Source organism: Pogoniulus pusillus, chromosome 17 (assembly GCF_015220805.1).
Source record: "Pogoniulus pusillus isolate bPogPus1 chromosome 17, bPogPus1.pri, whole genome shotgun sequence".
NCBI lineage: Eukaryota > Metazoa > Chordata > Aves > Piciformes > Lybiidae > Pogoniulus > Pogoniulus pusillus.
Window position 1 is genome coordinate 1,509,447 of NC_087280.1, and position 24,946 is coordinate 1,534,392.

Consider the following 24,946-nt stretch of genomic DNA (forward strand, 5'->3'; position numbering starts at 1 on the left):
CCGCACGGCGCCACGGCGCACGCCCATTGGCCGGCCGCCGCCAAGCCCCGCCCCCACCCCTGTTCCCATTGGCCGGCCGCCGTCAGGCCCCGCCCCCTCCGCATGTCCCCATTGGCCGCTTCCGCCCCCTCCCGCCTCAGCGCCTCGCCCCGCGGAGCCTCTGGCCACGCCCAGCGGCGGGAAGCTGAGGGGCGGAGCCTGCCGGGAAACCTCCTCTTAAAGAGACCGCACGGCCGCTAGCCTGGGGCGGGTTCTGCCCCACCGGGGAGCGGCGGCCGGCTCGCTGCCTTCCAGCGGTGACTCGCAGCTGAGATAGCCACGCCGGGGCCGCCACGCGTTGTCCTAACCGCTCTCTACCATCCCCCAGCCCCAATCTGCCCCGGGAGCCACCCAAACGCAGGCAGAAACCACTCCACATGTCCCCACCCCCGCCAGAACTTCCCCGGGGTGCCCTAACCCCTGCCAGAGGCCCCACAGGATCCCCCAAAACGCTACCAGATCTTCCACTCTCCCCCAGACCCTCACCAGGACCCCCAAGCCCTCCTTTGGATTCCTCATTCCCCCTCACCACCCCAAAGCCCAGCCCAAGGATAGGGACAGGCTGGCAGGTGCTTCAGCTTCTCTTTATTGATGGACAACTGTGCTCTGCCACCCCAGGGGCCCATCGGAGTGTGGAGAGAGAGAAGGGAAGGCTCTGGGGGGGAACAGGGAACACACTAAACACACAAGATGATGCGCAGAGGAAGCCCTTGGCATGGCATGAGGAGCCAGCACCCTTCTTCTGCCCCCACCCCGACAAAAAAAACCCCAAGCAGCTTAGAGGGGGTGGGATTCACCTCAGATTTGGTCTGTGGGGGTGGGATTTCTGGCCAGGACAGTGCAGGGGAGGGAGGGGGTGAATAGCAGCTTCCCTGGAGTGAAGAGGGTTACAGGGGAACCGTTGACCACAAGTCACCTCTCCCCTTCCCAAAACCCCTCAATAGAGGGGTAAGGAAAGGGACATACAACACCCTGAGGACAGTCACTAGGCTAAGAGGAGTCCCAGCAGCACGCAGGAACCTCCACGTCACATCAGGGCAGGGCTTTGCTATGGGGAGAGGTTTGAACTAAAAAAACAAAACCAAACACCAAAAGAAAACCAAAGAAAGAAACTAAACACTTCAAGTACAGTTCTCTTCTTTTAGTGATTTAAGGTCTCCTCCCCCTGCTACTGCTGCTGCACTGGGTGGTGTTTAGCAACCTACATCCACTCTAGGGACAAGGACAGCGCAAGCGGTGGCTGGTCTAAGGCGAGGGGAGGGGGGGGGGAAGGGAGAAGGGGCGGTGGGGGCAGGGAGGTGTGCAGCTGCTCAGGGCACTGGCACCACACGCATGGTGTTGGTGTAGCCGGAGCCGGGGCGCCAGCCGGTCAGCACGACCACCAGGTCGCCGCTCTTGAAGAACCCACGAGCTTTGCCTAGGGGAGAAGAGCAAGTGTCAGAGCTGGGGGGCAGGGGAACGCCACTTGGCACCCACCCCCGCGCTGTCCCAAGGCAGCTGCAGCTGCATGTTGCTATCAAGAACCTGTCCTCCTCCCACCCATCCAATCTAGGGATCCTTCATCTCTACTCTAGGGCTCCCCCACGGTGCAGAGCTTAAATTCAACAGCCTGGGATTGAGAAGGGCTGGAGAAAGGAGTGGCTCTGCTTTGGGCTCCTCCTGGCTCTCAGGTGTCACAATTCAAACCCTTCCCACCTAGAAACCACGCTGGGTTTCTGCTGCCCCCCCCCCGCTTTAAGGCAGCTCTAACAACCCCACTCTCCCCTTTCCCAATCGGGTGTGGCTGGGCTCACACACAACCACACCCCCAACCAACACTTCCCAGTCGGAAGCCATTACCACACAGGCACCGCCCGGTTCCTCTTCCCCTGCCCCCACCGGTAACCCAGCAAGCAGCCTCTGCAGCGCTCAGGACCCCCACGTCCCAGCAGAGCACTGCCAGGCTGAGGCCAGAGCAATGCCACTCACCAACATTCATGCCCAGGTTGACGCGGAGGTCCACGTCCTCTGCCCAGGCACTCAGAGCCGGCTCCTTGCAGAGGACGGGGAAGATGCCACGGTAGAGGTGGGCCTGGCGTGCGGTCTGGTCGTTGCGGGTGATGGCGATGATGGGCGCCCGCGGGCGGTACCGCGACACCAGGTGCGCCGACCTAGGAGGAGAGCGGAGGCAGGCTGAAGCGCCACGTCCCAGGCACTGCTGCCCCATGCAGGGCCTGGGTACAGCCGACAGCAGCACTAACAGTACCAAGGTCACCTTGGAGGGCTTTGCAAAGCCCCTGGAGGGGCGCAGGAGATGCTGGCGGAAGCGGAGCTCAGCAAGCACTCCGCTGCTCTGCTGAATTCCCAGCTGGACCACCCCCACGAAGCCTTACTCCGGTCTCCTGGTGAAAACAGCTCCTCACCTCCAAGTTTAGGAAGTGCCAGCGGCGTGTTTTGGTCCCAGAAACAAGCCCCCATTTGTCTCTGTTGCTATGTGAAGGTGGCGAGGTGCCATCTAGCTTGACCTCTGCAAGCAGGCCTCAGCAGCTCAATGGGGGTCCCTCTGTTTTGAGGAGCTCTCAGTATATGGGATGGATGGACAGAGCTCAGGCCAGCAGCAGTACACAAAGCTTGCCAAGGAGGAAGCCATTTGCCTCCTGGCCACGTTCACCTGCTGAAGGCAGCCCACAGGCTGGTTCCTTCACTGCTCGTGTGCCCAGCAGGAATAGAAGGAACCCCTGGCCAGAACTTATCCTGGGAAGCTGGGCACAAGGTGCTTAAATATGACTTTAAATGGCCAGCAGCACACGCAGGGTGGTGACTACAGCTCCCTCCCCCTGGGCACTGCTTGCAGAGGGCACCTGCAAATAAAAGGGAGGTTAAAAACGCAAGGCCACAGCACTGACAGCCGTGAGGAGCACACCAGCATCTCCACCAGCTTCTGCAGCCTTGATTAGTGGAGCCAAGCTGAGCCAACAGAGATTGCTGCTTAAAGCAGGCAGTAGCAGGCTGCTCCAAGCACCCAAACACACGTGCCAGCTCTCAGACAATTCCTCCCACACTGCCCAAGAAGCCTCCCAGTCGCTCTTAAGAGATCCCAGGTTCTTGGAGGCTGTAACAGAACCCACAGCTAAAAATATTCAAAGATCAAAGTTCAGATCTCTTTAAAAAGGTCAAGTGGGTGGCTGGAACCTTTCCCCAGGAAACATTAGAAGCACGAGGGGATTCAGAAACTCAGTGCTCAGAGGGACTCCTCGGCTCCGCAGAGAGTTGCTCCTTCAAATCACAACAGGCTGAGCAATTAGGGGGTCCAGATCTTCAGGCAGACTGTGCCCACTGAATCCCATCTCTGCTGCTGCATCAGTTCTCTGCTGTGAATCCAGCACAAGAAATTCTGGGTTTCTTCCCCAAAAGCATTCTGAGACTCATGGTCGGAGGTGCTTTGAGAGCAGCCAGCCTTGTTCCTCTATCTGGAAAGCAGCCAGGAGGAAAGGGACCTGGGGGTACTGATAGACAGTAGGCTGAAGCTGAGCCAGCAGTGTGCCCAGGTGGGAAAAAGAGCCAATGGCATCCTGGCCTGCATCAGGAACAGTGTGGCCAGAAGGACAAGGGAGGTTATTCTTCCCCTGTATTCAGCACTGCTCAGGACACACCTCGAGTGCTGTGTCCAGTTCTGGGCCCCTCAAATCAAGAGAGATGTTGAGGTGCTGGAAGGTGTCCAGAGAAGGGCAACAAAGCTGGGGAGGGGCCTGGAGCACAGCCCTGTGAGGAGAGGCTGAGAGAGCTGGGGTTGTGCAGCCTGGAGAAGAGGAGGCTCAGGGGTGACCTCATTGCTGTCTACAACTACCTGAAGGGACATTGTAGACAGGTGGGGTTGGTCTCTTCTCCCAGGCAACCAGCAACAGAACAAGGGGACACAGTCTCAAGTTGTGCCAGGGAAAGTATAGGCTGGATGCTAGGAGGAAGTTGTTGGCAGAGAGAGTGATTGGCATTGGAATGGGCTGCCCAGGGAGGTGGTGGAGTCACCGTCCCTGGAGGTGTTCAAGAAAAGCCTGGATGAGGCACTTAGTGCCATGGTCTGGTTGAGTGGCTAGGGCTGGGTGCTAGGTTGGACTGGATGATCTTGGAGGTCTCTTCCAACCTGCTTGATTCTATGATCAGCAAGGCTCCACTCCACTCTCCACAACTGCAAGGGTGAGTGGCTACTCAGCAGCTGTCACACTTGCTGGACAGAAGAAATCCCAAATCATCCACGTCCAGCACATCTGCAGTGCTGTCTCCCACCTGCAGACCAAGCACTGAACTCACCACAGCAGGCGAGCAGCGCTTGGCTGCCGGGGCCCTGCCCCCACCTGGAAGCTTCAGCGTTGGAGCAGCAATTGGAGTGCTACTACAGAAGATCTTGCTTTTAAAAGCAACCAAAAACCAATCCATTTGTGTAAAAAAAAACAATTAACCAATAGGGTCTGCATCCACTGAACTTCTGCCTTTCTGCTCAACTGAAGATCTCTTGCCAGGACGTCCGAGTCGAAGCTCCAACGCTTACTTTTCCCCTCGACTCTTCCAGCCACCACCGCTGGCAGAGGTGCCACTGGCAGCAGGGAAAGGAGGCAGGGCTTGGTGCCGATGCCACGCTGGCAGAGGCGGGCCGAGGAAGGTGGAGGTTTGACACGTTTGAGATGTCTGCCCAACCATCTCCTGAGGACCTGGCAGCACAGGCAGGCAGCTGGGGCCCGCGGTCGCTGCCAGAGCCCGGCCTTCACCACCGCAGCTCCACACTCCTTCAAGGCCATCTTTTGGCGAGTCTCCTTCCCCCATCCCTGTCACGAAGCGGGCTTGACCCGAGGGAAGCTGTCACCCCCTACCTTCCAGATTTGGTGAGGACAATAATGGCCCCGCTGCAGCACTTGAAGGACGCTTCCACAGCGCCGACAGCGGCGGCCTCGGTGGGGTCGCAGTTGAGGGAGGTCAGGCGGCGCAGCTCCTCAAACAGCTGCCTGTGAAAGATGGCGGCTTCGGCCTCCCGGGCAATCTACAAAGCAACACGCACCCAGGGAGACAACACCCACGTCACGGCAGGCACTCGGGCTGGCACAGGGCGAGGTGCTCTGCCAGCCAGGCGGCACACCGACGCTGCCAGCTTTGGCTGTTAACAGGTTACCAATCAGCATTAGATCGGCCCCCGCTGGGGTGAAGGCCTCGACTCTCAGCCACTCCAAGCGGCCTCACAGAGCAGCCCTTTGGTTCTGGAGGTTGCTATTCCAAACGGCTGGCACCTGCTGAAGTCACCTCGCCCTGTTGTGCCTACACTCGGGTGACACTCATGCCAACTGCCAGGCACTCTCGCTCTGCTCCTGCCTACCTGGAGACCCTCCCTGCCACAGAGAGGAGCTGGGCTCAGGCCGCGGCGGTTACGCAAGGCTGATGCCGTAGCAGCGAGCCACTCGCCAAACAACCTGCGGCGTTAGGAACGACTTTGTACGCATGGCACCAAGCCCCCTCTCTGAGCCCTACCTGCCAGACTCGGTCAGAACTACCAGGGCTTGAGCTAAGCACTTAAAGGAGGCCTCCACTGCGCCCGCCGCCATGGCATCGGCAGGGTCCCTTTGGTTAACATTGAGGCGCAAAATCTCCTCGAAGAGCTGGCGGTGAAACATTGCGGCCTCGGCCTCACGAGCAATCTGCAGGCCCAAGTCAGTGGGAAGGAGGAGAAAAGGGGAAAGAGAAGGAAGATAGATCAGAGGAACATGAGATCACGTTAATCTGCTTCATTATCACAGTCCTACGTGCAAGAGGACACAGAAGGTCAGGCTGTGAAACTCTTTGGCTCTCAGGTTGTGGAACGTGGCTCAGGCTAAAGCGCCACAGCCACCATGAGGCTTAACAGGGCCACACAACTGCTGCTGCTTCACTTCCTTCAGAGGCTCTCTTGTGCCATCTACCTGCCTCTGATCCCTCAGAGGCAGTCCCTGGAGCTCCACCTTCTCCCAACGGCCCTGACCTCTCCTAGACCAGTTTTCACCAAGCCGACATGCAAGCGATTGGCTTCATAAGGTCTGAGCCCAGCTTGAGACCCAAAAAAGGTCTGAGCCCAACTACACAAAATATCTGAGCCCAACAAAAGACAAAGTTCAACTTGAGAGCCAACAAAGTTTCACCTCCAAGTGTTGTACCAATTTATCTATGGGTAATAAAGAAATAAACAGTCACAAGTCTGCCTCACAGGGTTGTCAGTGTGTGTTGGGATGTTTGTGCTTGGACAGCACAACTGAGGGACTTCTGCTCAGGCTCAGCACTCATAAGGGAATTCAGTCATCTCCTCATCCCAGAATGCTGGGAATCACTCGTGCTGAAGGACAATTCTGCTCTCAGAAGGCTGTGTTAGCTCCTGACAACCCCATAAAGAAGGCTTGCAGAGACTAGAAAAGCATGCAGAGGTTGATCATCCTCAGGAACAACTTCATTCAGTTACTGCAGAGAAGCAGCTACCCAGAGCACGATGAGCTGACATCCAATCAGAGACTGAAGTGCCCTTCCAAGACAGTTTTGCTGCTCGTTAGTATTAATTGTGTGCCATGCTAGGAATTATCCCTCTTCCACAGATACCACTTTAAGCCAAAGTCGTTAAGTATCTTACATCTAAAAATAACAGGCCATGTGTGAGGGGCTGGAACAGCTCTCCAGTGCCAACTCCACTTAACTTGCTGCTAGCCAGCATGGGAGCAGCTGCCTCAAATGCTTCTTCCACAGGCAGGAGCCAGTGGCCAGGCAGTTTATGCTCAGCAACTGCTGCAAAGGCAGCTCTGTGAGAGCTTAGTAGGAAGCCTGCACTACCCAGCTGTAGGAGGGCATCAGGGCCTGCTGGGCAGTGGAAGGGCACCACAATTCCTCAGTGTACATCACAGCTACCTTAGCTCAGATGGGAAGAGCTCAGGAGCTTCCAGTTGGCACAGAGGTGGGGATAGCAGGGTGTAGGTGGGAGAAAGGATAAGTGGGGCTGCTGTCCACACTTGGTCTTGTTTGGCAGCACGGCCAAGGCAGTATTTGAAGCCAAATGTGGGTCATGGACTGGAAGTGGAAGGCAGCATGCTCCCACAAGCAGGACACAGCCTGCCCAGGATGTGGAAGCTGGCTACTGGACTTGAGGGATGTGGCATTTTTGTCACACGACGTCAGCTACGACGAGCTCCCTCCTTTCCACAGAGCTGCCTGGCAAAGGATGGCTAAGGGAAGCCACTGCAGAGCGGCCAGGACAGGCTGGGGACAGACAGGTGAAGTGTTCTGGAGAGGAGCACACCACATAGCACAGACCCTGATGGTTCTTGTCTGCTGTCTGCACCTCACTGCTCCTGTAGCAGCACTGGATAAACTGATGGATAAACCCAAATCCACACTAGCTTCATGTCAGGGAGCACAAACCAGAGCTGCTCTTCAGCAGAGGTAAGGGACTCTGCCCCTGCAGTCACCTCTTGCCCTTTTCAGCTGCAAAAATAACTCATCTGCTCTGGCCATGCTGCAGATCTTCAGACCATGGTTACTCAGGGCACTACTGCTAGGCTGCTCTCCACTAACATCACGTGAATTAGCTCAGAGGGCAGACTGGCTTCTACCATCACAGAGTAGGCACCTTGCTGCCTGTGTCATGTCACATCAAATCAAGCCAATCTGTGCCTGCTCCCCTGCACAGAGGGTTAAAAGCTTCAGTATGTGAAAGCAAACACCCTTACTCCCAGCTCTGCAGGAAGAGGGAAGCAGGAAACCCAGGGGATCCTGAGCCCAGGCTGCAGGAAGCAGGAAACCCAGGGGATCCTGAGCTCAGGCTGCAGCAAGCAGGAAACCCAGGGGATCCTGAGCCCAGGCTGCAGCAAGCAGGAAACCCAGGGGATCCTGAGCCCAGGCTGCAGCAAGCAGGAAACCCAGGGGATCCTGAGCCCAGGCTGCAGCAAGGAGGAAACCCAGGGGATCCTGAGCCCAGGCTGCAGCAAGGAGGAAACCCAGGGGATCCTGAGGCCAGGCTGCAGCAAGGAGGAAACCCAGGGGATCCTGAGGCCAGGCTGCAGCAAGGAGGAAACCCAGGGGATCCTGAGCCCAGGCTGCAGCAAGCAGGAAACCCAGGGGATCCTGAGCCCAGGCTGCAGGTACACTACAACTTGCCCAAGTAACAATTTACATAGGAATGGAAATCTAGGAAGAAAGTTTGGCTGCAGCAAGTTTCCAACTCTTGGTAGAAAGGCAGTCCTGGTGATCGAGGTGGGGGTGAGAAGTGAGGAAGAAGTTAGTAGGTGCAGGGTTAGTTCAGCCTGTAAGCCAGCAGTCATTGCTCAGTAGTCATGAGGGCATAACCTGTACTTGACACGTGCAAAAACCACTCCATATTGGGCAGATCAATGTAAGAGCTTTACATAACACACTGCAAACCAAGAGGAGCTGAGCTGATTAATCTCTACAGTCTAACTGCAAATAGAACTGGTGAGAGTTAGCTGGTGAGAGTTACCAGTGCTGCTATTGACAGCACTAGTAACCAGGGGGAAGCAACACCTAACATCAGGCCTTTCTGCCAGCTGAAACGTGAGCTGGGCCAACTCAAAGCAGAGCAAGAGGTTTCTGGCAGTTCAGGCATGTAAAACCACGGTGCTGTCAGTACTCGTGCAGCAAACCCCTCCAACAACTCCCCCCAGAGCACCAGGTGCTGAATGCAGCAGCACTGTAAATCACACCCACGACCCTCCCCCCCACACCCCCGCGGAGGAGTCGGCCAATGTCCCGCGGTATCTACGCTGCTGAAGCAGCCACTCGACCTTGGAGAACTTTAAAGCGTTTCAGGTGCCACAGGGAATGGGCTGAAACTCCTACCGAGCTCACAGCAGGAAACCCTTTTACCCCGCCCTGCACTGGGGAAGTGTGAACCTCTAGGTTTCAGAGTTCTCAGCTCTGCCTCACCACACAAAGCCAGGTTCAGGCCCTTGGGACCATGCCAGGTGAAGAAGCACCATCACATTGCTCCTTTAGACAGCGAGGTGCTGCCACCAAGCACTTGGATCTTAGCTGGGGGGAGGGGCAAAGGCTTTAAGCCAGAAGAGAGATTTAGACTCTGTATTAGGAATGGATTCTTTCCAGTGAGGGTGGGGAGACACTGGCCCCCCACTCCCTGGGCAGTGGGGGGCACTGCCCTGGGAGGCTGTGGATGCCCCTTCCCTGGAGGTGTTCAAGGCCAGGCTGGATGAGGCCTTGAGCAACCTGGGCTAGTGGAGGTGTCCCTGCCCCTGGCGGCAGGGGGGCTGGAACTGGGTGATCCTTGTAGGCCCTTTCCAGCCCAAGCCCTTGCGTGTGGGTGAGGCGCGGGCAGGGCTGCGGCCGCAGGCTGCCCCCAGGCTCACCGCGTGCTGCATGCGCACAGCCTCCAGCGGGTAGTCGCCCTTGGCGGTCTCCCCAGACAGCATGATGCAGTCGGCTCCGTCCAGCACCGCGTTGGCCACGTCGCTGCCCTCGGCGCGCGTCGGCCGAGGCTTCTTGATCATGCTCTCCAGCATCTGCAAGAGAGCACAGCCACAGGCGTCGAGGCGCCGCAGAAGGACGCAGCTGCTGCCCGCTGGGTGCACTTCGACAGACGCTAGAGATGGGGCAGATGAGGAGATGCAGCCTAAGGCCCATTGCTGTCTGCAGCTGTCTGCAGGGAGGCTGTAGCCAGGTGGGGTTGGGCTCTGCTGCCAGAAAACCAACAACTGAAGGAGGGGACACAGACTCAAGCTGTGCCAGGGGAGGTCTAGGCTGAATGTGAGGAGGAAGTTGTTGGCAGAGAGAGTGATTGGCATTGGAATGGGCTGCCCAGGGAGGTGGTGGAGTGGCTGTGGCTGGAGGTGTTCAAGCAGAGCCTGGCTGGGGCACTTAGTGCCATGGTCTGGTTGCTTGGCCAGGGCTGGGTGCTAGGTTGGGCTGGCTGAGCTTGGAGCTCCTTTCCAACCTGCCTGATTCTAGGATTCTAAGGACTCTGGGAGCAGAGTTCTTCTGTGGGTCCTTACCGATGGCCTCAAGCTGTGCCAGGAGAGAGTTAGGTTTGAAATGAGGAAAAAAGTCTTTGCTGCAAGAATGATCAGGGATTGGCAGAGGCTGCCCAGGGAGGTGGTGCAGTCCCCATCCCTGGAGGTGTTCAAGGAATATTTGGCCACGGCACCTGGGGACATGGTTTGATGGCCATGGTGGTGCTGGGTTGAGGGTTGGACTGGATGATCTTGGAGAGCTTTTCCAACCAAGAGCTTTGAGTTAAAGCATCTACCAGCCAAAAAACCCCAACCTTCTGCACTTTGTACCTGTTCTGTTTCACAGAATGGTACGGGTTGGAAGGGGCCTCTAGAGATCATCTGGCCCAACCTCCCTGCTAGAGAAGGGTCACTTAAAAGTAAATCATACAGAACACATCCAGGTGAGCTTTGACTGCCTCTAGAGACAACTCCACCACCTCTCTAAGCAGCCTGCTGCAGTGCTCTGCCACCCTCAACGTGAAGCTCTTTCCTCATGTTTGTGTGGAACCTCCTGGGTTCCAGTCTGTGCCTATTGTCCCTTGTCCTATTGCTGGGCAGCAGCAGACTGAGTCTGGCTCCACCCTCCTCATACCTGCCCTTTAGATATCAGTAAGCATTTATGAGATCTCTCCTCGGTCTCTTCTTCTCCAGGCTCCAATCCTGTCCTAGAGATGTGACTCCACACAACATCACAGGCACAGCACTCCCAACCTACCAAGGGAACTTCCCAGCACAGGGCCTGCTCCAAGGAACTCAGAGCTCTTAAGAGCAGAGTGTTGCATGAGTTCTCTTTATGGGAAGCTCAAATCCTCAGAGGTTCAGTCTTCAGCTGCAGCTCACCATGGGGCAAACAGCCCCCATTGCTCCACAGCCACCACCACCCAAGGCTGGGTGCCTGCCCCGTTTCTGCAGCAATGCAGCAAGAGGAAGGAGCCCATCCCCCTGTCAATCCAGAGCCTTGCCTCATGCCTGCTCTCTACAGACAGGTTCTGCTTTGGGCACAAACCCAGGAAGTTCCACCTAAACATGAGGAAAAAAAGGCCTCTTCCTGAGAGTGCCAGAGAACTGAACCAGGTTGCCCAGGGAGGTTTTGGAGTCTCCTTTGGAGATTCCAAGTCTGCCTGGACATTGTAATCCCAGGCAACCCTCTGTGGGTGGACCTGCTCTAGCAGGGGGGTTGGAGCAGATGATCTCCAGAGGTCACTTCCAACCCCAACCGTGCTTGGATTCCACAGCCTGTGCACAGAGCAAGCACAGCCAGGGAAACCAGTCCTGCCAGTGCCTGAGGACTGCCTGCCCAGCATCTCTACTAGCAGCAGTGAAGCCAAGCACTAGCAGTTCCCAAAACAATATAGAGATGGATCTTCCACTGTTCCTCCTGATGATCCAGTGTAGGCACATCTTGCAAGACCCCGGGAGCCTCAGCCAGGCTCCTGTCACACACAAGGTGCCAAGGCCAGGCACATGCAATTTTTCCCCCAGAATGTGTTTGGTCAGCCCAAGAGGCTCATCCTGCATGAAGTTTTGAGAGGTAAAGCCTTCAGAAACTACAGAGGGTGTCCTGCAACCTCAGTGGTGAAGATGCCAAATGAATCATTGAAGTGCCTCAAGATGAGGTGCTCTGGGCCCTCCCCTCTCTGGGCAAGGCCGCCAGGCCACGACGCTCCCACCCTGCCAGGCTCTGGCAGTTCCTGGCTCGCTGTGTTCCCGGTACCTGAGTGGCACAGATGATGGGTTTGCCAGCCCTGTTGCAGCGCCCAATCATCATCTTCTGGGCCAGGAAGACTTTTTCAGCAGGAATCTCAATCCCCAGGTCCCCACGGGCCACCATAATGCCGTCGCTGGCCTCCATGATCTCATCAAACCTGACAGTGAGAGAAGAGGTTTGTTACTGCACTCCTTCTGCAAAGCAACTTCCCCTCTCTTCTGTCCTCCCCCTTGGGAAAGGTCACTCTCAAGCACAACACAGCTGTGCTGCCACCACGGGGCCTTGCCAGCTGCCGTTTTGGTCTGCTGTGACATTGCTGCCTACAACTACCTGAAGGGACATTGTAGACAGGTGGGGCTTGGCCTCTCCTTCCAGGCAACCAGCAATAGAACAAGGGGACACAGTCTCAAGTTGTGCTGGGGAAAGTATAGGCTGGATGTTAGGAGGAAGTTCTTCACAGAGAGAGTGATTGGCATTGGAATGGGCTGCCCAGGGAGGTGGTGGAGGCACCGTCCCTGGGGATCTTCAAGAAAAGCCTGGATGAGGCACTTGGTGCCATGGTCTGGTTGACTGGCTAGGGCTGGGGGATAGGTTGGACTGGATGATCTTGGAGCTCTCTTCCAACCTGGTTGATTCTATGATTCTATGACACCAAGGCAAGAGAAGAAACCCAAGAGCAAGCCAAAACACAGAAAGCTTTCTAAAGCTATACAAAGAGAGCAAGAGGAGCAGGAGCTGATCTGAGAGATCTCCCAGACACGGTTTGCCCACAGTGCCCAGCGGAGCACACGGGGGTTGTGCTCTGCCAGCAGGGGGACAGCCCCCAGAGGCGGCCGGGCAGAGCTCACCTGCGCACGCCCTCGTGGTTCTCGATCTTGCTGATGATTTTGATGTTCTTCCCCTTCTCCCCCAGCACCTTCCTGACCGCGTGGACGTCAGCAGCCTTGCGGATGAAGGAAGCAAACACCATGTCCACGTTCTGCTCCACGCCAAACTTCAGGTCTTGGATGTCCTTCTCGGAGACTGCAGGCAGGTCGACGGCGGCGCCGGGCAGGTTGACTCCCTTCTTGCTGCCCAGCATGCCCCCGTTCTCGATCTCCGTCAGCACATAGTCCTTGCCTGAAACACAGGGGTGCCAGTGCTCACTGCCCGGCTCCCACACTGCCTCCCTGCCCAAGGACAGCAGTGCCAGCAGTGGCAAAAAGCACACAGCTGCTCTCCTCAGAGCAGTGAAGGAATGCATGAGCTTGTGGTTTACCCTCGGGAGCAAAATGCACTTGTTCAAAATCAGTTCTAGACTGTTCTGGGAGAAGATGTTCACTGCAAGGACAGTAAGGTGCTGGAGGGGGTCCCAGAGAAGGGCAACAATGCTGGGGAAGGGTCTGGAGAACAGACTTGGGGCAGCTTAAGGAACTGGGATTGTTCAGCCTGAAGAAACTGAGCCTGAGGGGAGACCTCTCTCTACAATTCCCTGAAAGGAGGCTGGAGCCAGGTGGGAGTTGGTCTCTTCTCCCAAGACACAACTGATAAAACAAGATGAAATGATCTTGAAGTTGTGCCAGGGGAACACTTTAGACTGGACACAAGGAACAATTCCTTCCCCAAAATGGTTGCCCAGGGCAGTGGTGGAGTCCCCATCCCTGGAGGTGTAAGGGTCACAGAGCACTGGAACAGGCTTCCCAGAGAGGTCATGGGGTCTCCTTCTATGGAGAGTTTCAAGGCCTGTCTGGATGGTCTGTGCTAGATTGTGTGGTCCTGCTCTGGCAGGGGGGTTGGACTTGATCTCCTTGGGTCCCTTCCAGCCCCTAACATCCTGTGATCCTGTGACATTGTGCCGAGGGACATGGATTAGCAGTGACCTAGAAATGCTGTGGTAACAGCTGGACTTGATCTTAGAAGACCTTTTCCAGCCTAAATGACTTTATGGAGGAGAACCACATATTCCTTTCTCCAACACACAAACACAAGCTCCAAAGCAGTTCTTGGAAGGGAAGTACAAATATGCTCTGAGAAAAAAACCAAACAGGCAGAGCTGGAGGGGTTGCTCCTGACCTTTCTCCTTAACCAGCAAGGAAATCAGACCATCGTCCACGTAGATCTTGCTGCCAACATCCACAACCTTGGTGAGATTCTTGTAGTCCATCCACAGCACGTTCTCATCACAGTTCTCCATGAAGGCATCGTCCAGGGTCACTTTGAGCTGTGCCCCCCTCTTCAGCTCCACCTCTGCTGTGCCACTCTGCGTGTTACAAGATGCATTGCAGCAAAACCAGTCAAGACCTGCACACCACCACCACTGCCTCCCCCAGCATGCAGCAGGTCCCGTTGTGTTACCTGGCCCATTATCTCCAGACATTTTGGGGTTGAAAAAGGTTACAAGTTAACACAGTAGCGGGAGGAAGGAAAAAGAACGAGCAACTTACTCCCTTAATGAGTCCAGTTCTGATTTCAGGTCCCTTGGTGTCCAGTGCAATAGCTACAGGTCTGTAGGTGATGGGATCAGAGGCAAAGCTCTCTGTAGCTTCTCGCACGTTCTTGATTGTGCCCTCATGATACTGGGGAGGAGATAAAGCAGAGGTGGAAATGTTCAGCCCATTTCTACCCAGCTGCTTCTGCAAAACTCCACGATGAACCCAAGCTGGCAGCTTTGCTCTCACATTATGCTCAAGAATTTAATTCAGAGCTTCCAAAAGAGGAAGCTCAGGAGAGGTTGAGGGAGCTGGGCCTGTTTAGCCTGGAGAAGAGGAGGCTCAGGGGTGATCTTATTACTGTCTACAACTACCTGAAGGGGCATTGTAGCCAGGTGGGGGTTGGCCTCTTCTCCCAGGCAACCAGCAATAGAACAAGGGGACACAGTCTCAAGTTGTGCCAGGGTAGGTATAGGCTGGATATTAGGAAGAATTTCTTCACAGAGAGAGTGATTGGCATTGGAATGGGCTGCCCAGGGAGGTGGTGGAGTGGCTGTGCCTGGGGGTCTTCAAGAAAAGCCTGGATGAGGCACTTAGTGCCATGGTCTGGTTGATTGGATAGGGCAGGGTGATAGGTTGGACTGGATGATCTTGGAGGTCTCTTCCAACCTGGTTGATTCTATGATTCTAAGAGCATGGTGTGAGGACACACTGGGCCTTTCCCACATGCATGTGGAGTCCAGCAGTTACCTGGCTGTGCCTTTTGGTGCCCCCAGCTCTAGCCCCAGGAGGACAGCTCAAAGAGACAGGCTCGGTGCTAGGCTGAGGTGATGAGAAAGCCCCTGAAGATGGCCCACTGACTAAAGCTGCACTGAACACCTGCCTGTTCAACAGCAGCACAGCACTGGCAGCTGGATAGTTTGTGTGCCTGGGGAGACTCTTGTACACCAAGAAAACGCCACAGCCATGCAGAGCTGTTCCCCTCCTCCCTTCACAACAGAGGAAGGCAGGAGGACTCCCCCACAGACCCCTAACCTGCCTCCCTGGCTGCAATTTCCCCTGAAGATAAAGGACTTGCTAAGAGGATGTGAAGTATTTACACTTCACTTGCAGAGCCAAAGCAATCACAGCCACAAGTTCGATAACCCAGCAGCACTCAGCCAGCTCCCAAACTTTCACATGGGTGAGAACGTTTTGCCGCTGCCAGTTTGAGGACAGTCACATGGGGAAACTCCCAGCCCCAGTAAATGAGCTTCAGATGGCCAGCAGATGGGTTTACTTTACTTGCTTAAACAACATTAACAGATAACCTGGAGTGCAAGTTGTGGACTTCCGCAGATAAGAAATGCCCTTTCCTCTCTCCGTGCCACAGCGCTGGAGCGTGATCGGACTGACCCGTGAGCACCCAGCTGCCCCCTGTGTCACCCCTCTGCCTCCAGCCCCACACACCAGCTTGAAGGACGATAACCCAGCTCCAGGAAGCTGGGGCTGGAAAATGTTGTGCTGGAGTTGCTGTGTGTGTGTGTTCTCAGTTTGTGTGTGTGTTCTCTCCAAAGCAGGAAGAACGATTCGCTTTGTTGACTTGGGTGCGCAGGGGGAGGAGGAGATGCAGCACAGAAAACCTGCCTGTTAGGTTTTTCTGCTCCTAACCATTTGGGGTTTTTCCATTTTCCTTTGATAGCGAGGCCTGACTGGCTCCTAGAGAGCCCAGCTTCCTGGAGAGTTACATATGCAGAGCAGGAATGCAGGCAGAGCTGAAAGTCACAGCCAGTTTTTTCCTACACTGAAGGCTGGCAGCCAGGTGCTAAAGCACCTCTGATAGAGCCAAAGCCCTGTGGAATGCTTTGGGGTGGGCACAAGAACCAAGCACTGGCCACAGATAAGCTCTTTGGGGCTTCACTGGAAGCTAGAGTGCTTTGGAGGAACCAGCAGTGGACTTGAGCTTAAGGCTGGCTACAGCCCCCACGGCCCAGCTCAACAGGAGGTGGCAGCAAGACCAGGCTCTGCCGTAACCTAACCTCACGTCGAGTGTGCAATTAGACCTCACCCAGAACAGAAAGCCACAGTCCCTGTTCTCAACCTCAGCTAACAGAGACCAAACCACAGCAGCAGCTCTGTGGGACACTTAACAGTGTGAAAATTCCCACTTTCAGCCTGGCCACCAGCATGCTGACAAGCCACCCTGCCCAAGGGCCAAGGTTGGGCTGCTGAGAGGCAGAGCTATCCCTCACTGCCCTTTCTCCAAGCAGATGTGGGTAACTGCAGCCTGGCCACTGACACCATCCCAGGGTGTTTAGTCAGGGTCCAATGGTTGTCTGCAGTTAAGCAGACCTTTTGATTCTGACAGCACCACGTTGGCCTTTAAAGGCCAGGAGGGTGAGAGGCCAGGCTGTTACGCACCATAAGGCTTACGGTTCACTAAGTAAAGCCACCTACAGCTGCTACCAGCTACTGGTTGACATTTTGAAAGCTGGAGAGCAGCCAGGGTCAGAAAAAAGAAGTCATCAGGAAGACTCAGAGCAGGCAACCTGGAACGGGATCCTCACCTCCTCCAGCACTGCTGAAGATCTCAGCTATTTATATCAAGAAGGGCTCGTCTGCCACGAGCCACGTTGACTTCTTTTGACCTTATTCTTACAAGCTCAGCCTCTAGCTCCCAACTCCTGTGGTGGCAACTTCAGGACTGCCAGCTACACAACTGGAGCAGCTGGACAGTAGAGCACACTTCAGGGTCTGACCCTTTAACTAGGCACAGCAATGACCTCAAATCACTCACGGTTTTGAGATAGGTTTAGTCATCGCCTGCAAAGCCCCCAGCAACCAAACAAGGAGCAACACAGGGAAATGCTGTGTCCCTGCAGCTGCTGTACAGCAAAACAGGGCCAAATGTTCTCAGCTGCTGCTGCTGCTAACTGAGAAGCAGCAACTTTGCATGGCAAAGGTGAAAAAGAACCACAAGGTTCCATAGCAAGCAGCTGGCACACCTAGTGTCAGATACGAGTTCCCTGGCTCGCTGGCATAGAGAGGGCTGTGGAACCAACTTGGACAGCTTCCCAAAGGGCCAGGAAGCACACTGAAATGGAATCAGCTATTGCCTAAGCTCTGTACGTCCCAACCAGCAAGGTTCCCCAAAAGCAGAGCTGTGCTTTACCTTCCCCCATCCAAGGCTGGTCTGGGCTAAGCTGGATTTTCCTCTGGCATGAGTGACAGGGCCAGCAGACACACACACACACCCTGGCAAAGGCCACACGAGCTCAGACCCCACCCTTCCTTACCTCATGAGTGCCATGAGAGAAGTTGAGGCGGGCAACGTTCATTCCAGATTTAATCATTTCCTTCAGCTTCTCCACGGAGCGGGAGGCTGGACCTGGAGGAAGAGACAGTTTGAAAATTAACTTGGAAAGGCACTCAGGTAACCCACACATGCCAGGTTGCTTCCTGCAGAAGATGAGCTACGAGGATGAGGGGACCTGCTCAGCACTGGAGCAGCAGCCTTGAGGGGCACAGCAGAACTCAAGCAGTTCTGATCTCCCTGACTACTGGATTGACTCCTAGCAGGGAGAGGGGTTAGGCAGACATGGGAAAGTTGGGTTCCTTCACCACACAAGATCAGCCTTGGCAAGGGATGAAAGCCAAAGGCCTCTCTCAATTTCCCCAACAGGTCTCATCAAGACAGCTGGGGTTGCCTCCCCTCCTGGCACTGCCTACCGATGGTGCAGATGATGCCAGTGTTCCTGGCGATGGTGGGCTCCGAGTCGATGTCCAAGCGGCACATGTGCTCCAGGAAGGTGTCTGCCATGGCAGCGTGCAGCTGCTGGGTCTGGATGAAGGCAGTCCCTGCATCGTGGTGCTTCGACATGGCTGCTGGAGTCTTGTGTCTACGAGAGAAACAGCGCCAAGTTGAGGAACCCCCCCCGAGTTTGGTGATGGAGCAGAGACAAGACACCCACGTGATGAAGATGGAGGTGACAAGAAAGCTGCTACTGGGTCGAGCTATCTTTATGTTCCTACTCGAGAGTCTGAGATACAGGCAAGACAAACTTCTATTTCCATGTCATCCCCCACAGCCACCACCCAAAGCTCACCTGCCTTCTATGCAGAGGTTCCCTTCATAGCTTCTCTTCATTGCCAGTCTTCCCTTGGAGCTACACAACGCAACAAAATTCAAGCACTTGAGTGCACAGGCAGAGGCTCTGCCTCCTCCCGCCCAGCTCTCGCCGTCGGCTCTCCTACAGACCTCGACTGCACTCCCCCCGGGGAGCGGGGGCAGCTCGGCGCTAGCGTGACTGCAGACACGCTCCTCTGCGGGCAGCCTGCTGCCCACCACCGCCTGGGCACGCCAGCCTCTGCCCCGCCTGAAAACCCACCCTGTAAGCCTGCAGGAGCAAGGAGACTCGAGGTGATGAAACATACCACCTCGGCAGAGAGCATCCAAAGGATCAAGGTTTAATACGCTCCAAGACCCTCTCCAAACCAAAGGCGCCGCACATCTGCCCCACCTCCTGCACTCCCTTGCAAGGTTTAAAACTGGCCTTTTTCACACAGAAACACACACAACATGAAGGGCCCTCCAGAGATCATCGAGCCCAACTCCCCTGCCAAGGCAGAATCACTCAGAGCAGGTCACACAGGAATACACCCAGAAGGGTTTTGAATGCCTCCAGAGAAGGAGACTCCACAACTTCAAAGTATGGATAAAAAAAGGCCTCTCTGAACTAAGGCTGTTTGCTTCTACAGAACTAGAGCATCCCCACAGCAGCAGCAATAGCCTGCAAGCCTAAGAGGAAGCTGAACTGAAGCTGAGCTGTCTGCTAGGAAGGGAGGACACTCATTTCCCAGCAGCACTGGTGCCCCTGGGGCATTTCTAACCGTGCACCTCAGGCCCAATCACAGTTTTGTTCTCAAGTAGCAGTAAAAGCTGTTTGTCCTCTTCAACCTGCCCTGGCTAGACTGCCGGCACTCAAAGCACCTCCAGTAAGAGAGTGATGTAAAGTGGTGGCTACTGCCATGGGCAGATCACTAGTTTTGACCTCAAACAGCACTTTGACTTCAAACTTCACACCCTGGGCACTCAGGGGATGCTCAAAGCAGGCTGCTTCTTCAGCAGAAGTTGGCTTTCCCTCCAAGATAGACTTTCAGCGTGGTGCTCATTAAAGACGAGGCAGGCACAGAGCAGGAGGGGCCCTTCTGCCTGCCCATGCAGACCAAAAAACACCCCAAAATACATCTCAAAACGGTGTTAGCTGCAGGCACCAGCTAGCCCAGCTTCAAATGGGAGGCACTACCAAAGCCCAAAGCCTTCAGCAAGCTCGCGGGGCTGCCCAGAAGGAAGGCAGGCCTCTTGAGAAGCAGGCAGGGAGATGCTCTGCCGGCCCTGCCATGTGCCTGCCCGGTGCCGCAGTCGAGCCAAGGCTCCTCCCCTCGGCCTCTCCAGCTCCGCAGAGACCTTCCCTTCCCTACGTACGTGCAGATCGTGCAGCTCCTCTCGCAGCCAGCCCTGACTCACCATCGCCTCGCTCCCATGCGGCAGAAAGGAGCCAGGCCAGCGAAAACCATAATTTGTCCTGGCAGAGCCTCCCTTTCCCTCAGTCCTGCCAGAAGCTGCTGATTCACCCGAGTCGCTACAAGGAGGTTCGCCCACATCAAACGGCCGCCAGAGTCCCATCCTTGTCGGACACCCTGCCGCTCAGCCCCCAAACATTGTGTTTTAGCCCTCTGACACTTGCTGCTGCACCTTCTGACACCTGCGGGGCACTGACAGCTTCTCTGGATGCCAGTTAAAAAAAAAAAAACAGAAAGGGTTTTGCTGGGAAACGGCCTCCAGGCAAAGCCAGCAGCTCAGCTCTGCACAGCTTCTGGAAGCCAGGCAGCAGAACGCAGAGAGAAACTGGAGCCAGAGCATGACTTGCACGGGTTTAAAATAGGCAGGCGAGTTGTCCTCATCCGATGGACATCCCCCACCCACCCGAGCCACTCACAAACACAACCTGAAACCCCTACCTAAAGTCTTTACAAAGGCAGGAAGAGAAAAGAAAGCGAAACTCTCAGTCACGACCTTCCTCGCCAGATCCTCCAGCCAGCCCAGAAAAATCCATCAGAGTCACTGTGACCTTGTCCAGGGCGGAGAGCAGCGGCAGCAGCCACACAGCATCCCCCAGCCCCCACCTGCCCACAGCATCGCGCTCCCAGGTTGCTCTTTTTAAGAAAGAGGACAAAAGCAACTTTTTTCCCCCCCCACTCCAAACGTATCTGGAAAAAAAAGCACCAACTTGTTTCCAACCAACAAGTTTCCCTTTCTAACACCTCCTCCCCCCACCGTTACCACGGACTGAACTCTGCTGGAAGGACCAGTCTTCCAGCAGGAATGCCAGGCATTTCCCACCACTCCACAGGTTTTCTGCAGACAGGGAGCACTCAGTCTGGGCTGTGCAAGGCATACTCTACAAAGCCTGAATGTTTCCAGTAGCACCGAATAAACCTGAATTCCTTCCTCGAGGAATAAGGATTAAAGCCCCACGCTGATTACTTGGGCTGCCTGTGCTTCAGGCAGTGTCCCAAAGATGTTTGGTTACCTCCTCAGCTCATGAATATTCTAGAAGGAGCCATATGAGGTCAGGACTGGTCTTGCAGTACTGAGATGACTAACCCCAGTCAGCTCATCCTGCAGTGGGCTGAGAGAAAACCAAACTCCACTGCACCTCGGGAAGGAAAAAGGAGAGAAAAGAGCTGAGAGAAATCCTAACTGCACTGCACCTCGGGAAGGAAAAAGGAGAGAAAGGAGCTGAGACAAATCCCAACTACACTGCACCTTGGGAAGGAAAAAGGAGAGAAAAGAGCTGAGACAAATCCCAACTGCACTGCACCTTGGGAAGGAAAAAGGAGAGAAAGCAGCTGAGGGAAATCCTAACTCCACTGCACCTCGGGAAGGAAAAAGGAGAGAAAGCAGCTGAGGGAAATCCTAACTCAACTGCACCTCGGGAAGGAAAAGGAGAGAAAGCAGCTGAGGGAAATCCTAACTCCACTGCACCTCAGGAAGGAAAAAGGAGAGCAAGGAGCCGAGAGAAATCCTAACTCCGCTGCACCTCAGGAAGGAAAAAGGAGAGAAAGGAGCTGAGACAAATCCCAACTCCACTGCACCTTGAGAAGGAAAAAAACGGACAGAAAGGAGAGGCAGCAGCAATCCCCACCCTGGGCCAAGCCTTTGCTGTTATCAGCAGTAACGGGAAGTGGAAAGTGCAATGGCAGAGGAACTCTCACCAGGCAGAGCTGGTATTAGCCATCCACACACCAAAGATGTGGCACTGCCTGTGAAAGCTGGAGGCAGGCACTGGGGAGGCTCATGGCGAGTGATGATTCAGGTTTCATTGGTCAGCCTCCCTTACACAACCTCAGTGGCGCTGCAGAACAAGGCTGCTCATGCCCAGTGCCCCCAGCCAGAGGCAGATATGGTTTGAATTAAACACTCATATTTAAGAAGGGCAGGGTTATGAAAGCAGGCAGGCCTTCAGATTCCCAAAAACAGGCTAGAAAAACATCAGCCTTCTTCATTCCAGGAGCTGAAGGCACTCAACATCATCAGGGACTAAAAAAAAAAGCCCAGCCCTGTGGCAGAGCAGGCTTTTGATACAGCCTCTGCCAGAGAGGGAGGGCAGCACATTCCTCCCGGGGTGCCTGTTGCAGGAGGCGGCATTGCACCGTTACATAAGGACAAGATGGCCACCCCGAAATGCCATCTCTTTTCTGCAACCTTGGACAGGATCCAGAAACCACCACCACCACCTGCTCCGGGCTGGCAGATGCTGCTCTGGGCTACGACTCGGAGGTGCCTCTCCAGCGTTTTGCAAAGTCAGGCCAGCCCTGGGTGCCATCAGCCACTTCCCCTCCGTGCAGATGGCTTAGTCTTGCCTGCCCTTTCTGGAGGGCAAAACCATACAAGAGGCTTGAGGGCCCAAGGGTCAGATATGTGCCAAGAGCAGAGACTTATCTGGAGGGTATCCGTAGCGTGGGCACACCTACCAACTTAACCTTGCGGTGTGGTGCGCCGGTAGAGGGCAAGGAGCCTGGCCCCACACCAGCGGAAACCACTCATCTGCCTTCAAGGAAACGGCAAGAATCTCTTTTCCATCACAAAGGGAAGTTTCCAGGGTCTCTTTGCATTTAAATCCACCTCCCGGTGGGTTTACCAATCCCACCCAGCATCGCCAAGGGCAGGCCGGGGATTTGCTGCGCGCCCAGCCCTGGGCGGCAGGGCCAAGGTACTGCAGCCCCATTCCCTACGTGCTATCCATCACCTCGTGCGGCGGCCTCCAGGCACCATCTTCCCTGGCCTGGGAGAACAAGGGCCTAAACCCGGCCGGGCAGGAGATAAAGGACCAAGCACGTGGTCCTGGCCGGCCCGGGAAAGGTTATCAGCTTCGTGTGTGGCAAGGGCTGGCAAGGGCATGAACGCCGGTGTGCGATCGCTCCAGCCCACACCAAGGAAATCAGGTTGTTCCAGGCTTTGGGTGGAGGTGAAGGAGCAGGTAGACAAGGAAAAGGCAGGCTGCTCAAACAAAGGGCTTGGAGAGAGCCTCCACAAGTTCATCACCCAGCAAAGGTGAAGCCTCTCAGGAGGGTTTCTCAGGCGAGAGTCCTCCTGCCAACACGTGGCTGGCAGCAGAGCTTCCTGCCCTAGCACAAAAACCCCTTCCTTGCTCTGGTGGTGATGGTTTGGTAAAGGGATGGCTTCAGCACACCCCATTAGGCCACCAAACTCAGCCCCCTGAATTAACCTAAACTTAACCCCCCTGAATTAACCCAAATTCTACTTTGTGAAAGGGATGTGGGGCATAAAAGTTAGCCCAAATGCTGCATTATGAATGGGATGTGGGGCATAAAATTGTGCGCCGAGGATTTTTTTTGGGGGGGGGGGGCTTGGTTGTTAATTGTTATTTAATTGGGCACTCCTGGTTGCACAACAAGCTCTTGGGTTTCCCTGCAAGTATCTGGGTCAAAAAAAAACCCGAACAAAAAAACAACCTCTTTGTCATTCAATCACTAGGCTAAAGCAAGTCACAGGAGCAGCCAGAAAGTTAAGCTCACAAAACCTCCCACAAAACCCCCGATTTGTGTTAACCTGAGCCCGGTCAACGACTCGCTGCCGTATGGGAACAAAGCAGGGTTTGAGAGATCGCCCTCTACTTTTGTTAATCCGAGGAGACAGTGAGGAGGTTGCCATTGTCCGCCCACAAAAGCGCTATTCGTGGCCAGCAGAGAGAGTTCAAGCACGTTCCGAAGGTTTTCCACAGTTCGAGGGCCTGTCTAAAGCGACTGGACGTGTTTAGGCAGCACTAATGACGGGGGAAGACTCGCTCGGAAGGGGCCTTCTCTTGCGGGGGCGGGAGGAATAACGAGGCTGCAGCATCACCGGTGAGTTTAGTGAGCCGTGCGCTGATCCCAGCTAATGCCCTGCAGAGCATCGCCGCGGCTCCTGCGTGAGGGCAGGCACGGCGAGAGGGGGCTGGGGGGGGAGGCCGGCAGAGCTTCTCGCTCCGTCTCCATCTGACTCAGCCTCCCAGAAGACTCTGGTCCAGCCCCAGCCATCAGGAAACCGAGCGAGATGTTGCAACGCAGGCCCAGCGTTCCGTTTTACTGCCCTTTTCCGCTTCCCCCTTCTTCCTCAGCCCGGTACCTCTCCTCAAGGACCGACGCTTCCCCACCTCCCCGGTACCTCACCTCAAGGATCGACCTCCTTCGCACCGCCACTGCCTGAGGGAAACCCTCGCTTCAGCGGCGGAAAGGGGGATGATGGCGGCGGACCCCCTCTCCTCGCTCGCTTGCCAGCCACCCGTTAACCCTCAGGCTGCCGTTAACTTGCTGCCGTTACCTGCCGCCGCTCAGGTTCAGACCGCGCCCGTCCGCTCCCACAGCCGCCGCTCCTCTGCGCGCCGCCCCTCCGCCCCGCCAAGGTGATCCTGGCCGGCCGCAGCACCGCCTCCCTGCCGGCCTCGCCCGAGGATCCTTCCGCCACCCGCTCGGCCGCGGGAGGAGGAGGCGGGGCACCTGGACTCTTTTTCCTCCTGTGTTTGCCGGCGGATGCACAAAGCGCGGAGGGAAGTGCTAGGGCCCGCGGCCGGCCAATGAGGGGGCGGTGCACGCGCCGCGCGCGCGGCCGGAGGGTGGTCGCCGCATTAAAGGGGCCGCGTCCTGCCCTGCCGCTCTTAAAGGGGCCGCGTCCGGCCCCGCCGCTCTTAAAGGGGCCGCGTCCTGCCCCGCCGCTCTTAAAGGGGCCGCGTCCTGCCCCGCCGCTTTTAAAGGGGCCGCGTCCTGCCCTGCCGCTCTTAAAGGGGCCGCGTCCTGCCCCGCCGCTCTTAAAGGGGCCGCGTCCTGCCCCGCCGCTTTTAAAGGGGCCGCGTCCTGCCCTGCCGCTCTTAAAGGGGCCGCGTCCTGCCCCGCCGCTCTTAAAGGGGCCGCGTCCGGCCCTGCCGCTCTTAAAGGGGCCGCGTCCTGCCCCGCCGCTCTTAAAGGGGCCGCGTCCTGCCCCGCCGCTCTTAAAGGGGCCGCGTCCGGCCCTGCCGCTCTTAAAGGGGCCGCGCCTCGTCTCGCCGCTCTTAAAGGGGCCGCGTCCTGCCCTGCCGCTCTTAGAGCGGCCGCGTCCTGCCCCGCCGCTCTTAAAGGGGCCGCGTCCGGCCCCTCCGCTCTTAAAGGGGCCGCGCCTCGTCTCGCCGCTCTTAGAGCCCGCGCCCCTCCCCACTCCCGCTCTAGGGCTCCGAAAGGCCTCACGGGCTGGGGTCGAGGCTCTTCTCTGCGGGATG

General features: G+C 56.1%; 1 protein-coding gene across 2 annotated transcripts; it reads right to left on the minus strand.

The window, feature by feature from the left end:
- Window positions 1-604: 604 nt before the first annotated feature.
- On the minus strand, window positions 605-24,094 carry PKM (pyruvate kinase M1/2). 2 transcript variants are annotated; one of them, XM_064157201.1, is made up of 11 exons: window positions 24,019-24,094; window positions 17,862-18,031; window positions 17,429-17,520; window positions 14,169-14,300; window positions 13,798-13,984; window positions 12,594-12,864; window positions 11,752-11,902; window positions 9,396-9,548; window positions 4,884-5,050; window positions 2,008-2,189; window positions 605-1,456 (listed from the first exon to the last, which is right to left on the minus strand). In XM_064157201.1, exons 2-11 carry the CDS (start codon window positions 18,010-18,012, stop codon window positions 1,350-1,352), a joined length of 1,593 nt encoding a protein of 530 aa, XP_064013271.1. In that variant the 5' UTR covers window positions 18,013-18,031; window positions 24,019-24,094; the 3' UTR covers window positions 605-1,349. The 2 variants fall into 2 exon arrangements, with proteins under 2 accessions (XP_064013271.1, XP_064013270.1); XM_064157200.1 differs by lacking the exons at window positions 4,884-5,050; window positions 24,019-24,094 and adding an exon at window positions 5,533-5,699.
- Between the last annotated feature and the right edge of the window lie 852 nt (window positions 24,095-24,946).